This window comes from Microtus pennsylvanicus, chromosome 11 (assembly GCF_037038515.1).
Source record: "Microtus pennsylvanicus isolate mMicPen1 chromosome 11, mMicPen1.hap1, whole genome shotgun sequence".
In the NCBI taxonomy this organism is placed as follows: Eukaryota; Metazoa; Chordata; class Mammalia; order Rodentia; family Cricetidae; genus Microtus; species Microtus pennsylvanicus.
Genome location: NC_134589.1, coordinates 55,165,938 through 55,180,156, shown reverse-complemented (window position 1 = coordinate 55,180,156; position 14,219 = coordinate 55,165,938). Strand labels below are relative to the sequence as shown.

At 51.5% G+C, this 14,219-nt stretch overlaps 1 protein-coding gene across 3 annotated transcripts in view; it reads right to left on the bottom strand.

Annotated features, from left to right (window-relative positions):
* Window positions 1–12,545, bottom strand: part of Shisa6 (shisa family member 6) — a 294,162-nt gene extending 281,617 nt beyond the window's left edge. For 2 of the 3 annotated variants that reach the window (XM_075992134.1, XM_075992135.1), the window contains exon 1: window positions 10,957–12,545. In XM_075992134.1, the coding sequence (XP_075848249.1) occupies window positions 10,957–11,603 (647 nt within the window). In that variant the 5' untranslated portion in view covers window positions 11,604–12,545. The remainder of the gene's footprint in view (window positions 1–10,956) is intronic. The other variant, XM_075992133.1, reaches the window with a different exon arrangement.
* Between the last annotated feature and the right edge of the window lie 1,674 nt (window positions 12,546–14,219).

The following is a 14,219-nucleotide window of genomic DNA, read 5'->3' as shown; positions in this document are numbered from 1 at the left end:
GGAGGTGTGCTGCTATCTCCTCCTAACAGTGGTATTGGAACAGAGGTTTAGGCGTGAGTTCCTTAGGCCACTGAGCAAGACCCTCAATGGGAACAAAGGCAAATCTCAAAGTCCTCTGTCCCCTCTGTCTGAAGTTGGCCTCTGAACCCCGTTCTTCTCAGGGCCAGCTGGCCATCCTGCAGCTATGACATTATAACACTACTTCTCAAAGCCCAAAGAGTTATAGATTCTAATACGTAGGGAAATGAAACGAGAAAAGAAAGAAGGATAAGGGAAATTGGATATAGTTTCCAGAGGGAATTCAAAAGACTCATTCTATAGCAGTTGGGGTAGGTTAATCCCAACTGGTGAAACAGGACTTACAGAATGTATTCAGGAAATAACTGCCCGTGTGCACGCACACTTGGGCACAAAACTGAAGATTCAACCAAGGCCTCATGCATAGTAGGCAGGTACTCTATCCCTGTCTTTTGCCTTTTTGTTTTAAAAGAGGGTCTCACTAAACTGCCCAAAGTCACTCTATATAGTTCAGGTAGATCTTGAACTTGTGGTCTTGAGGCTTCAGCTTCCAGAATAGCTAGTATCAGGCCCAAAACCACCAGACTCAGCCGGAAAATAACACTTTACTGTTCCTTGAGCCATTGTAGGGTTTTAAATGAATTTTAAAATACAAAAAAATAAAACAAAGCTGATCTTTAGAAGGTATTTTTTTTGGATAGATATGAAAGATTAGCCATTACCCTGCCAACTGTCTACCTGGCTTGTTTAGAGACAATCTGTCATCCGTGGTGGTGGTGGTGGGGTGGTGTATGGCCCTGCACAATCTTGGCAGTCTTGTCTGAGATACTAATCTGCTCATCGTAGCTTTTTATCAGACAGAGAAAATAAAAAAAATCGTCCAGGTCCAATTTGGGTAAATTTTAAATTAGTGGCATGAGAATTGATGCAATTTAATGAAGTCACAGTTGGATGAATTCAAGAAGAAAGGCTGGAGGGGGAAGGGGTTGGAAAGACAAGACGGAAGTGACCAGGCGTCAAGAGCAGGACAGATGGGAAAGCAATGGTGGTAGAGGAGACATCGCAAGTCACAAGACGATGCATTTTAATGATGGGACTTTAAAGAGAAGAGAGAAACACAGCAGACTCTCTGCTTAAAGATCTGACATTCCTCTTCGCAAATGCTCCAGGGTGCAGAGAAGAGGCATTCACTGCATGGACATGGGTCCTCAATCTGAAGCTGGCTGTGGGTCATCAAAACACCAATGACCTGTGCTGGTTCCTCAAGCCTGTGGGCCGTCACTCCCAGGAAACTTTGTGCAGATTTCTTTACATGCAGTCATAAGTCAGAGACAGCTGACTTAGGGGCATTGCCGAAGGGCAGCACTCCAGAGTCTTCCTCAGGCTCTGAAGCAGCATCAGTGTCCTGCCAATCATTCCACGGAGGTGGCTTGATGGGAGACTTGCTCATCCTCCAAAAGAGCCTCCTAAATACCAGTGTGAGGTCCCAACTCCTCTTTCCTGCTGAAATCTGACCCTGATTCCAGAACTGGGGATGGAGGGGAACCACTTCCCAACAACTGCCTGCCTGTTCCCCACCCTTCCACCCCCAGATCCATCTGCTAAACCCCCAGTAAAGAGCTTAAACCCCAGGCCCTAGGAAAGGAGAGGATGGAAGAAATCTAGAAGGCACTCTCAGATGCCACTTAATCAATAGCCCATCCCAGGGCCCGTGTCCCTCCCCACGGAGCAGCTGGAGTGCAGGAAGAAGGAAAAGAGTGGAAACCACACTTCCCAGAAAAGGACATTTGGCTAAGAGAACAACCAATATGTCCAGAGGACAGGTGTCCTGAGTAATGAGACTTTAATGCAGAAGCTAATGGGAACAGGACATGAAACCAAATGCCAGAAAAACAAGGAATAATGAGCGTGTTTGAGAAGGCTACAGGAAGCAAAGACTCTTCTACCAACATCAGGGCACAGGGCCAAGGTTCTAACCACCCAGAGCCTTGCTGGAACGTTAGCTCCCAGGGCCCTGGAGATGGGAACAGTGGCTTTAGGCAAGGAGGATCCTGGGAGAGCAAAGAGCTGGAAGGAGGTAAAGAGGACCCAAAACAGCACTCTGAAGAGCTGGGTTCCTGGAGGCTGCTGAACCTGCTTCCACAGCCAGGGACTCTGCTCAGGTACCCCTGCTGTGGTCCTGCAGACCAGGCATGTGGGTCCCTTGCTGGGCTGGTACCCAGAGATAACAGCTGGAGGCCACACCCAGCAGTGGCTATTAGAATGTCTCAGGATTCCTTCCTCCTCCTGTGTCCTTCAGGGCAGAGGACTTGAGGAGGAAGGGAGCAGAGACTGGGGAAGGAGTGAAGTCTGGAATTAGCACAGCTAGGAGGGCAGAGATGAGGAAGGACAGTCCGAATGGGCATGCGAGAGTTGGCTGCAGCTCTCTCTTGCATGTGCAGCCCTGGGTATTATAAATAGGGAAAGGGGGCATGGAGGAACAGTGATAAATGGACCTGTTAGCAAGCTGTGGGTTTCAGTAATTAAAACTGGGGATGCCCTGAGGTCCATCCTCTCCCTAGACCTCATCTTTCCTCCCTTCCCGAGCTCCGCTCACCTCTCTCGGAGGCTGTGACTCATGCTCACTTGCCCAGGGCTTCTTTCTAAGCCACACAAGGCGTTTGCGTTTTTTTCTGATTTTCCCTCAATGGACTTCAACGTTTCATTCTGCTTCTTAGAATTCTTTGTATGCCTTCATCTCAGTCAACAGCATCCACCCTTGAAAGAACACCCTCTCGCTGTCCTGGGCACATCTGTACCCCACATGCAGTCTAAGTGGGAGTGTTACCAGCTCTGGATGGAAGGTCATTGACCCTCTTGTCCTTTACGGTAACAAGTTGTCCCAGGCACAATGGGGGGGGGGGGCTGCTTCCTTAAGCATTTCAGGTATCCCTGACTCTGTCAGGAAAGTAGAAGACAGTGAGCTACTTTTCTAGACCCTAAGGGAAGATACAGACGGGCAACATAGTGGTAGCGTGGCTTTGGGCAAGGCATTATGCTAGGTTTCCCCATCTGTAAAATAAGCCTCTATACTCTGTGGGCTGAAGGATGGTGAAGGAGGTGTGGGGGACAGAAGCATTGAGATTCTGCTTGGAAAATGCAGAACAGGGCTCCTCGTACCAAGTAAGTTCTCAAGGCCAGACACTATTGCTTGAGACATCACCCAGCCGAAACTCAGGGCCTCACAGCTTTCACAGGTGATGGAGGAATGGGAGTTCCTGACAAGACGAACTCCTACCTTTTGATGCCCACTGCCCAAGTTCCTAGTGGAACGGACTCCCTCGAGTGTGTTCAAAAGGGGCCTCTATGTGTGTTGGAGGGGGCTATGGAGTGATACAAGAGCTCAGTCCCTCCCCCTTTCCCCTAACTCTTAACTGAGATTGGGGGGAACACCCATCTGCAACAGCATAGCCATGACTATCCCCCAGCTGCCCAGAGTATAACTGGGTGGTTCCCTACCCTTTGCTCTTTACTCGGCCAGCCCACTCTTGCCCCAACCAATCCCATCCCATAAATATGAACTGGAGGCATGGAAGCAAGGCAAGTATGGTAAATGGGTGTTGGGAATCTTCCAGAAATGCTATGGTAGCCTCATGTCCGTGGGCCTGCAGGTATCCATGGCAGTCTGACCCAAGTGGTAACCTCATCTGAATACGGAATTGCAGAGGCGGTGGCCCTGTGATAGAGGGCGGAGGGCAGTGAGCAGGGGCTCTGATCCCAGGCTTCCTCTCTGCATGCATCCCAAAGAAACTGGGTCCCTTTACCCTCGGCATCAAAGCAGGAAGCTAAATTGAGCGATCCGTCTACTATTTTATGCAGAAATGTGGGACATTCTTTTTTCCACTCTTTTTGGGCAGTTATCTGAAATGTTTGATGCATATTCAACTCCTTCCTTTTGTCTTCTTTCCCAACTATCCCACAGCTTGCCCAGCACACTGCTGTCACATGAAACTGGTCTTGCCTAAGAGGTACTTATCTTCCCACGTGAGGAGCAGCTCTGTCCACATGGTCACAGAGGGTGAGGGGCTCTCCTCTCCTCTGGTCCATCGTGCCTTTCGAGATGGTAGTGATACTCCTCCCTGCAGCTTTCCCTAGGGAAGGCACTGTGGCTTCCCACCACCTTGTCCATTCATCAGCCTTACCCCCAATTTATTACTGCTTAAACAAGACAGATCTCCCTGGGAGGGTTAAAGATGCTATGGTTTCAGAAAGCCAAAGTGACTGGCTCTAGAGGCTCAAAGTATTTCCAAGAGTGGCGCTATGGAGCCATTTGCAGAAGAAGAACCAGCGTGTGGCCTCTCAAGGAGACTGCGTGGGAAGCAAATTTGGTACATACAGGCACCCGGGTTCTTTCAGAGGATCAGGCATAGCAAAGGCAGAGCTGCTAGGTGTCATTTCATACAGGTTCATCTCAGAGAACAACGGGGCTAGTAGCGGCTGGTTTCTTGACCCAGAGCTGAGAAAGGGAACAACAGTCACCAGGAATGATGCTTTTGTGTCTCCAAGAGGGATCTTAACATACACTGGAGGGGTTCCGGAGGGTGATTCTGGACACACACACGCAGGACCTCACTGGTGTGATACATCGCCGCAAGCCCCGCCCCCATACCTCCAGGTGAGAAGAGAAGCATCCAGAGTCACATTTTAAATTTCATAGCTACCCACATAGTCATTCGGTGGTGCCTTACCCTGGGCCACCCTCCTTCCTTCCACATATGCTGTATTTTCCTTTTTCAACAGTCTGCATTACTCACATCTTACTAGAGGATTTTGCTTAGATCAGGTTATTGCGCTTTAGAAAAGAACGCAGAGAAACTGGAAAAAAAAAAAAGGACCAGGGACTATCATGAGAAATCATGTTGGTGGATGGAAACCCAAAGGTCAGCAAGACTCAAGACACAGAGAAGGGACCGAAAAAGGCTGTCACTCACATCTCCGAGAGTCGAAAAGTTATTTGCTGATGATTAAGAACCAAGCATAAAGCAGAGCAGACTGCTTCCAATGAAGAAATCGAGACTGAGGCTGGGCCTAGAGCACAAACGCCAAGGCTTTCAGACAAAGCTCCCTTGACTAGCAGCTGAGACACGTGGCATTGTGACCTCTGTGCTGTTGATTTCAAGTGCCTCGCTTAGAAAATTACAGAGTCAAACTGACTGTGGGAATAAGGCCATGGTGCTGAAATGGATAGCAAAATAGTAGACTATGTTAGCCTGCCTTTTTATAAGACTTTGGTTCTACTTGTAGAAAAAGTAATAGAATTGACAGTCTGCCCTTATTTCTTTTTAAAAGAAGCCTACTAGAGGCCTGAGGCCAAGGGCCTCAGATTCTGTGAGGGTTTGCTGGTGAACTCCCTATGCCGGGCCTTCTTCCCCTTGATAATGTCTACCAACAAAAGGAGTACAGATATGAGGTCATAAATGTGACTCAGGGAAAAAATAATGAGTTTGAGTTTCTCAAAGTAAAGTGAAGAGGGCCAAAATCATCACAGAAGGGGTGTTCCCAATGAAGGCAGCCCAAGTCCTCCTCTATCTCATTAGGGGCCCCTCTCCGCCCACCTGAGACATCTTATACATCCACAAAGTCAAATCGTAACTTTGTAATTTCACAAAAGAGATGTTGCCAAGGAACATGACAAACACTGGAAGGCAAATACACTGAGTCTGCAACAGTTTCAAGTATAAACTCTTTAGAACTTTGGGTGGACAGCATCAGATACACCAAAGAAGGAAGCTGCTGGACACTGTCACAGCCAGGAGCAGACAGCTAAGTCAATGTGCAGCAGCGAGGGGTTCACCTGGCTACGGGATGGAAGTAGAAAATTAAGACCTAAATAATATCCTGTCAGGCCCTGGAGAAATCAGTCAGCAGCGCTCAACAGAGGAAGTTCTTTTGGGTCTCCGCTGCCTTTTTATTCCAGATCTTGTAGGCATAGCTGTCTGGGATAATTGACCTCTTTCAGTCAGCCCACTTTTCAGATATCTTAACCATCGCTTTCTGCAAATTGATGTGAACCAACACGCCAGTCAGTAAAATCCCTCATTCAAATCAGTTGAAAACAGTGAATTATACTTTGTCTTCTACAAGTGCGTTAGCAGACTAGATCTATGGGTAAATTTTCGGTTTCTTGACAGCAGATTCCATGAAATGAATGTGTTCTGAGACAGGACAGGGTGGGACAGATGTGCAAGTCTTTTGAGTTTGGGGGCAGTGCAGGAAAGAAACACGAAGATAGTGAACAGCGTGACCCCAGAGGGTTGTCAAGGTCTCAAGGTGGTTGACCGTGTTTGCCTGGTTGTACTGCTAAAGCAAGAAGGAACCCAGTTAGCCTGTGTGTCGAGGGAGTGTGACTTGGAGTTTGAAACTCTTTTCTGCCTTCCCTAGGTGAGCTGGGCTCTCACGCAATGTATCCACATACATTCAAGAGCCATAACAGAATCACGCCTGGGGGAGTCTCTGCAGTGTTGCTTTGTTCCATCAGAGGTAACCACCAACTTTTTGTCCAATCGTTTTCTTACTTTTTGTTGTCTTCTTTCTGCCTTCCGGGGAGTCTGCCCCTAACCCTCCTTCCTAATGCTTCTGTAACTTTCCAGCTTTCCCAATGTGCATTTCTCTTTAAACTCAAGGAGAAAGGAAAACTTGAAAAAGGTAAAGCACAGCCGGGCGGTGGTGGCGCACGCCTTTAATCCCAGCACTCGGGAGGCAGAGGCAGGAGGATCTCTGTGAGTTCGAGGCCAGCCTGGTCTACAAGAGCTAGTTCCAGGACAGGCTCCAAAACCACAGAGAAACCCTGTCTCGAAAAACAAAAACAAAAAAAAAAAAAAGAAGAAAAAGGTAAAGCACTTCAATTCAGCCCAGGGCAAGATTCGTTTTTTCCCCCCTTTCCTTCCAAACTTCTATTTGGAGAAAAAAAAAAACACCACTAAGCTGACTTGGTTGAGATTATAATGGGAAGCTCACAGTACTGCAGAAAAGATTATTGAATGTTCCTTACTAGACATGGATGGAGGTGGGCGTTCCTTGGACTTCCCACACATCTGGGAACCCTGATTGCTCTTTGAGCTGATGAGGGAGGGGGAAGGGGAGGGAAATGGGAGGCGGTGGCGGGGAGGAGGCAGAAATCTTTAATAAATAAATAAATTAATTAAAAAATATTTGGATTAAAAAAAAGAATATTGAATGTTTGACAGTTTGTCTCGCATTCTTCACTCACTCAACTCTGGGGTTGTCCTGCTACAGCAGGGTTGGCCTGGAAGGGAAGCAGAGCTCTCCTGGTTTGTAATTAACTTCTAGAAGGAGAAAAGACAAAACAAACTTTTCCCTGGCCTATGCTAGAAATAAGAGTTGGGAGGACTCTGCAGATGAGCTACCTCCTAATACCCTTCCCTTCTCCCCAGGATGTATACTCCGGCTCTGCTCCTCCAAGCATCCTCCCCTGCCCATCATCTTCCCTGTCCACTTTCCTTCATACGCCCAGCCCCGTACAGGCACCTCCGACTTCACCAACTGTGTCTACAGCATCTTAATAGCTTCCCGACCCATCTGTTAATTAGCCATTTAAAAAAGGAGCCAGGCAGTTCCTCCTTAGAGCGATTCTCATCTCTGAGACATTAATGAATCAACTCATGGTGAGGAGGAGGAGTAGGTTTGGATGTAAGAGAGCCGAGGGCAGAATAGAATGTCAAAAGGGGCCAGCCTCCTGGACTGGGGGCTGGGCAGAGTCCATACTTCTGGAGGATATGGGTCATCCTTCTCTGGGCAGACAGCCCCAGGTAAGGACTACAGAGACACTCAGGAAACATGACAATCGGAGGATGCCTGCAGGTCTAACCTTAACCTGAGAAGTTCTAAAGCAGGGCCAAGAAGAGGATGTAGCCTCTAATAGAAATGGGGTTCCAGCCAGGAAAGTTGGGACACCCCCACTCAGAGCAAGCATCCCTTTCTCCTCCTCAGAGCCCATCTTGCTAGGTTTGGGTATTTGCATCATTGACACCGGGTTGTCTGTTAGAATTACCAGAGAGCTGGCTGTTTCCCCTCCAGATACCGACTTCTCACTCTGAATCCTGCTAGCAAGGGCTAATCACTTCCAGAAAAAGCAAAATCTGCTCTTCCCTGCAAGGGAGGGAGAGATGCAAGAAAGTCCAGTCATAAGGAATATGCATGTGTGTGGCAGACAGAGCGCTGCCCAGCCTGCGAACATCAAGGCAGAGCATATGGCCAATCTCTTCTTCCATCTCTTCTTAAACTCCCACAGTATCCCTTTGCAATGAGGCTTTTCTCACTGAAACTCCCTCAGACTCAGGAACGCTTGCCCCGGGAAGGAAAGGACTCAGGTCTGCCTGTCTTCAGGGAGGCTCACACACTGCAACAGCTCTGTTCTCCCGTTCAGTATGGACATATCTTGGCTGCACTATTTCAGAAAGTGCATCCTAGCTCCCGACTTGACCTCCGTTTCTCCCACTTTCCCTAGGATCTCTCCTCTCTCCTCCATCACCGCCCCCTTTCCCTACCTGGCCTCTCTAACAACACAGACCACACAGTCGCCCCACCCAGGAGTGGCAAGCCATGACATCTGAGGTACAAGCAGAGAAAGAGGAGCTCCCCTCCCACGTGCACCCAGAGATGCATGAGGGTGACGTGGGCACTCACATAGACACACTTGAGAAGAAGAGGTCCAGATGCTATGCCATCTTGCTAGTTGCTCAGAACCGAAAGACTTTCCCTGACCTGCTCAAGGTGATTCCTGAGTGTCTTTAAGTGTCACTCATCACTGTGAGTGACACTCACCTCTGATCTCCAGCCCTACCCCCACCCGCCGCACATACACTGACAGGCATTGTCCCCTAGCCACCCAGCACCAGTACGATGGCTTCTAAAGCACGGATCAGGCGAGGCTGCAGCTGTTAGGGTGGTGCTGTGAACTGAATGAAATCAGGAGGTGAATCTGAGGGAGAGACATGCCACACTTCACTTCCACAATGGCCTGGGGCCTGAAATTCAGTTCACTCTCTCCTTCTCCCACCCCAGAAGCGGCCCCAAGAGTGCCCCCATGGTTACCCCAGTGTGGGACAGAGGGAGTCTGTGGGGGCAGAAGAGACTAATGTCAAAAAGAGTGACTTCTAAGAGCCACATGGCAATATCGGTTTTCATGGGGGCTTAATCTCAGACTCTGAGGCCACATAAACTTATCAAACACAGGTGATGTTGAGCAAATTGCACAAGACACTAGGGGCAGGGCAGGGAGAAACCCCAAGAAAGGTTACTCAAAAGAGGTAAGAGTCAGGATGGTTTCAATGGGACAAGAGGAGGGAAGAAGAGATGAGCCCGAGTCCTGGGCCAGAGGTGACAGATGAGGAACAACAGCACATCTGCTTCAGAAAGACCCCTGCCTCTAACCAACTCCTTCTTGGCTTTCCAAGCTGTGCCAAGACAGAATTCGCGGCCAGACCAAACAAACTCCTAGGGAGCGGGGATGCCTTGTTCTTGATTTGTTCACGGTGCCCATACTTTGCATAGCAAGGCGTGGAGACCCCAGACCATTGCTCAAAATCCTGGTTCAAGACCAAAGGGATGTCGAGTAAACCAATGCTGACAGCAGCTAAAGGATGAATGGCTAGCTCGGGCAGTAAGGGGTTAAAAAGGGATGCTCACTCCCTCTACAGTCAACCCAAGCCTAGTACTTGAGTGTGGAATGTCTGCATTTCGTGGATTTGAGTCAATAAAACCTGACAGGGAATATCATCGAGGGGGAGGGGCAGAATCAGCTCCTTCAGCATGCCTAGAAATTTCTACCTGCTTTCCTCTTTTCAGCAAGGTAGGGGTGATTAATGTTCAGACCAGCGAAGGAAGGAGGTTTTCAAGTCAAGAGGATGATAAGCAAGGTGCATGGGCCAAGGCAGGCTTGGTGGGTCAGCTCATAAGCAGCGGACTGGGGGCTGGGCCTGGGAACTAGGGCAGTGCCCACTCTCTGTGCCAGAAATGGAAGTGTTTCCTGGGGCAGGGCTTTCATTGAAGCCACATCCAGCCATTCATCTTTGTGGGGACACTGGAAGCATAGCTGTACTTCTCACCCTCTGCCTGTGTAATTCCTTCAGGAGAGACTGGGTTCCTGTTGTGGCTTTGACTTTCCAGCGATCTCCCTGGGAGCCAGAGGCAGGGGGTGAGAAGCAATCAGAGTGGAACTGTGGACTGTCACGTTTTAAGCTCCTGTTATACATTTTAGAAGGGGGCAGTCCCCAGTGTCTTTTCCATGTGTGCAATAAAAGATGCCCAACCCGGCTGAACACCATCCAAAGTGTTAACTCCGAGAGGCCTGCCTTGGAGGAACAAGTCCTCCAGTCTCGGCAGGAAAGCTAAGCACCCCACTCAAAGACATAACATCTGTGCTGGTCAACAGGACATGGGGTACCTTCTTCCCAGCAGAGGCAGACACCCTTTTCATAACTAGTCCACTCTTAACCCCTGGACATCCCAGCTTGCACTAACCCACTTGCTTTTCTTTTCAGTGAAGTGTTCATACCGTTCAGTTCTTTCTATTAAGCTGACACTACCATTTAAAACAAACAAAAACCTAAGCGTGGTACAAGCCATAGTAAAGTTGCCACACGCCATGCAAAAGAGAGCCTGGGGATTGGAAAATTAGTGGAATTCTTATCCTTGAACATCTTGAACTCCACTGATTCGTACTTTGTGTTGCAAATCCCTCTAACACTAAAGCATATCTAGCTGCTTCCTAAGGAATGCGGGAGGGCCACAAGATTGATTGCTCTTAAAAGGAAGCAGCTGTGGAAGTGACTTAGAAGGATAGAAGAGGTGTGCTGAAGAAGACTGGACGGGGTGGGGGTATGTTAAGAGGGGACGAGGCCCGGGGACCCGAGGCGGGCACTCAGAAGCGACTCTCACCTGTGGATGTTCATCTCTCGCGGGGGGCGGTGGGCCTTGTCATAGGAGACCTTGGCGAAGACGCCCGCTACGATGACAAAGGCGATCACCCCGCAGGTGATGTAGACGGTGAAGTTGGTCTTGTCCTTCTCCGGGTCGTACTTGTTCTCGGGCCCCGGCGACACCACCTTGGTGCTGGGCGTCTGCACCCATACCGGGCTTTGGTAGTTGGTACACTGGCGCTGGTCCAGCTTCTCGTGGCGCTTCTTGCAGCAGAAGCGATAGTAGCAGGTGCCGCAGCAGTACAGGTAGCCGCTCTCGCTGTTGTTACACTCGAACTCCTTGTCATACTGGCCGCTCACGTCGTAGTAGCCCCAGCACGTCTCGTAAGTGACGGTCGCGCTGGCCGCCGCCGCCGCCGCTGCCGCGGACTGTCCCCGCCGGCTGCCCGCCTCCGGGACGCCAGACGCCCGGGCGGTGCTGTTCAGCTCGCGGCCACCGCGGGCTAGGGCGCCTCCGGAACGTCGACCCCCGACGGCTCCCGCGCCTAGGGTCCGGTTAGCAGCGCGGCCGCGGGCAGCGTCTGCGCCGGGCGGCAGGTGCAGGGACGAGAGCGACAGCAGCAGCGACAGTAGCAGAGGCGGTAGCAGGAGGCGGCGCAGCGCCATGGCGGGGCCGGGCGGGAGGGCGCGGGCGGACACGGGCTGCAGGCCGCTGCCCCAGAGGCTGGCCGGACTCCGAGGGCGACCGCGCGGGCTAGGCGAGCGATGCGAGCCGGTCAGCGGCGGGGCGATGGCGCCATCGAGGCGCGGGCGGCGGCAGGAGCGCACGGAGCGGCGGCCGGGCGCAGGCTGCGCGGGGCTCTCAGGCTGCGCGCCGGCTCCGTGCTCCCCCTGCGGGTTCCGCGCGCCTGGCGGGCAGCCCCATCCCCCGCCCGCGGCGGCCCCGCGCGGCTCGGCTCAGGCCGGCCCCAAAGCGCTGCTCCCGGAGGTGGCGGCAGCGTCGTGGTCCCGTCCGGGCAGCTTCTGCGGGACGAGACGGAGCAGCGGTCACGGGGTGCGGGAAGCGGCAGGCGGCCAGGCGGGGAAGGAGTGCGCAGCCCTCGAGGAGTGCGTCCTGGCTGGGACGGTGGCCCGAGGACGCACGGAGAGCCCCTGCGGGAGTCACCCGGCCGACCGGTCCGGGTGCGGTGCAGCCTGCTGAAGCTGGGGTCCGGCGGGCAGTCGGGGAGCGCGGAGGCTGCACCTCAGTCACTCACCGTGCCCGGCTGCGTCTGCAGCCGCGGCGGCTAGGCGGGAGCGCAGCGGCCGGAGAGAGCGAGCGAGCGGAGCCGAGAGCCGCCTGCACTAGTGCCAGAGCGTGTGCGATAGGCAAGAGGGAGACACACGCACTCACACAGCTGCACACGCGGGAGCGCCGCGCGGGGAGGGCGGGGAAGGGAGCCCAGCCGCTCGCCGCCGCCCACGTTTCCACGCCTGGGCGCCCGAGTGGGGGACGGCAGGACTCCTCTTTGCCTCTTCCCCCCTCACTCGAAGCTCCGCGTCACCAAAGCCCGGACACCAGTTAAGCAACACTGCCGTACTAAGCTGGCAAAGAGGGAGCTCACCCTGCTCCCCACTTCTCATGCCCGGGAGCAAGACGAGAGTGAGCTCTCTGGAGCCGGCCAGCTGCAGTCAGATGTCCTCTGACATTGCCCTTCCTGCCCTCTTGGTCAAGTACCACCCCCTCACCCCCCACACTCTCCCACCCTGCGCTTACCTTAGCCTGGTCTTTGCGCTTCCAGAAAGCAAATTGGGGTTTCTGCAAGCCTCTGCCTCTCCCTAGTGGTGATGCTCGCAGCCAAGATAAGAGGTCAAACCCATTGCTACAGGTTCTTACATCGAGGCCGGGGGTCAAGTGGCTCTTGGGCCATTAAGTGCCCTGAACCTAGGCTCTTTTCTTCTTCATCTCTCATACAGGAATGAGATTTCTGGGAGACACCTAGAATTCCCTCTTACTCCAACTTTTTTCCAGCGTTGAGACTGAGTTTAAAAGTTAAATATATATATATATATACACACACCTGGGCTTTAAAGATTCCTTTGGGAAACTCTTGTATCCCCTGTTTTTGCCGCAAGGGGAGAAGGAGAGACGGGTGGGAATCGGAGGGAGGCATTCCCTCTGGACCAGAGTAAGGCAGGCATTCCCTATGAGCAGGTTGGCTCAAAGACCTGAGTCTGACTTTCCAAGCTCTGCCGCCACCCCAAGAGGGAGTCAGAGTCCTAGTTTGGCTGTGTCCTTGGCAGAGGAGGGGGAACTGAGAAGAGCAGCAGCAGCAGCAGCGGCCAAGCTTCTGCCCATGTGTCCCGAGTACTTTGGGGGAAGGCAGGGGACAGACTGTCAGAACGATGGCAACAGAAATTTCCCTGAAATAGTCTGCTCAGTCCTACTCAGCGGGTGATTCAAACAAAAGATCAGCATTCAGGAAGAACTGGCAGTAAGTAGATGGATTGAATTGGAGCTGAAAGCCAGATTCCAAGACACAGAAGGACAGGACTCTTCTAGAAACTCCTCGCGTACCACTCTTTCTCGATCCCCTCCCTCTTCTTCTTCCTTGGCGCTTCCTGTTTCCTCAGCTTCATCTTTTAATGGTTCTGCTGACAATCGCTGTTAGTGCCAATCCTGCCGTGCACACTGACAAGCGCTAAGCTAAGGAAGAAGTAGCATAGCCCCTTCTTTATGGAGTTCGTGTACAGAGGAGACAGTCAAATGATTTCTGCCTGGCTTGTTTGTGTGCACGACAGAGATGGGCACAGTCTATTCTGAGAGCAGGGTACAGGCACCTAGCATAGCCCGGGGGGGGGGGGGGGAGAAGAGAGGATCAAATACAGTTCTCAGGGTACTCTTGAAACACATGGTGAGGAATGATTAAGCGTTAGAAACACAAACAAGAAGGTAAAGATGCAGAGGAAACAGGGAAACTGGAAGAAATGAGTTGGTGAGGGTGGGTGAGCTAGGCATACAGAGTGAGGAAACCCTTAGAGGGGCTTCTAAATAAAGGCAGCTGGGGGGCACTGTAGGCCCTGTCAAAGAATTTGTATGTACTTCAACTGCTGGGGAAATATTGGTGAATTTTAATAGTGGAAGATGCTATCAAATGTATAAGTTTGTTACATCTCCAAGTCTCCCGAAGGAGGAAACACTGGCTGAACTGGATTCAAGGAAGGCAATTTAGAAGTTGTGCTCACAATCCAGATGCAAAAATGATGAACATATGGGAGTTGATGCCTGCAATGGATGTGATG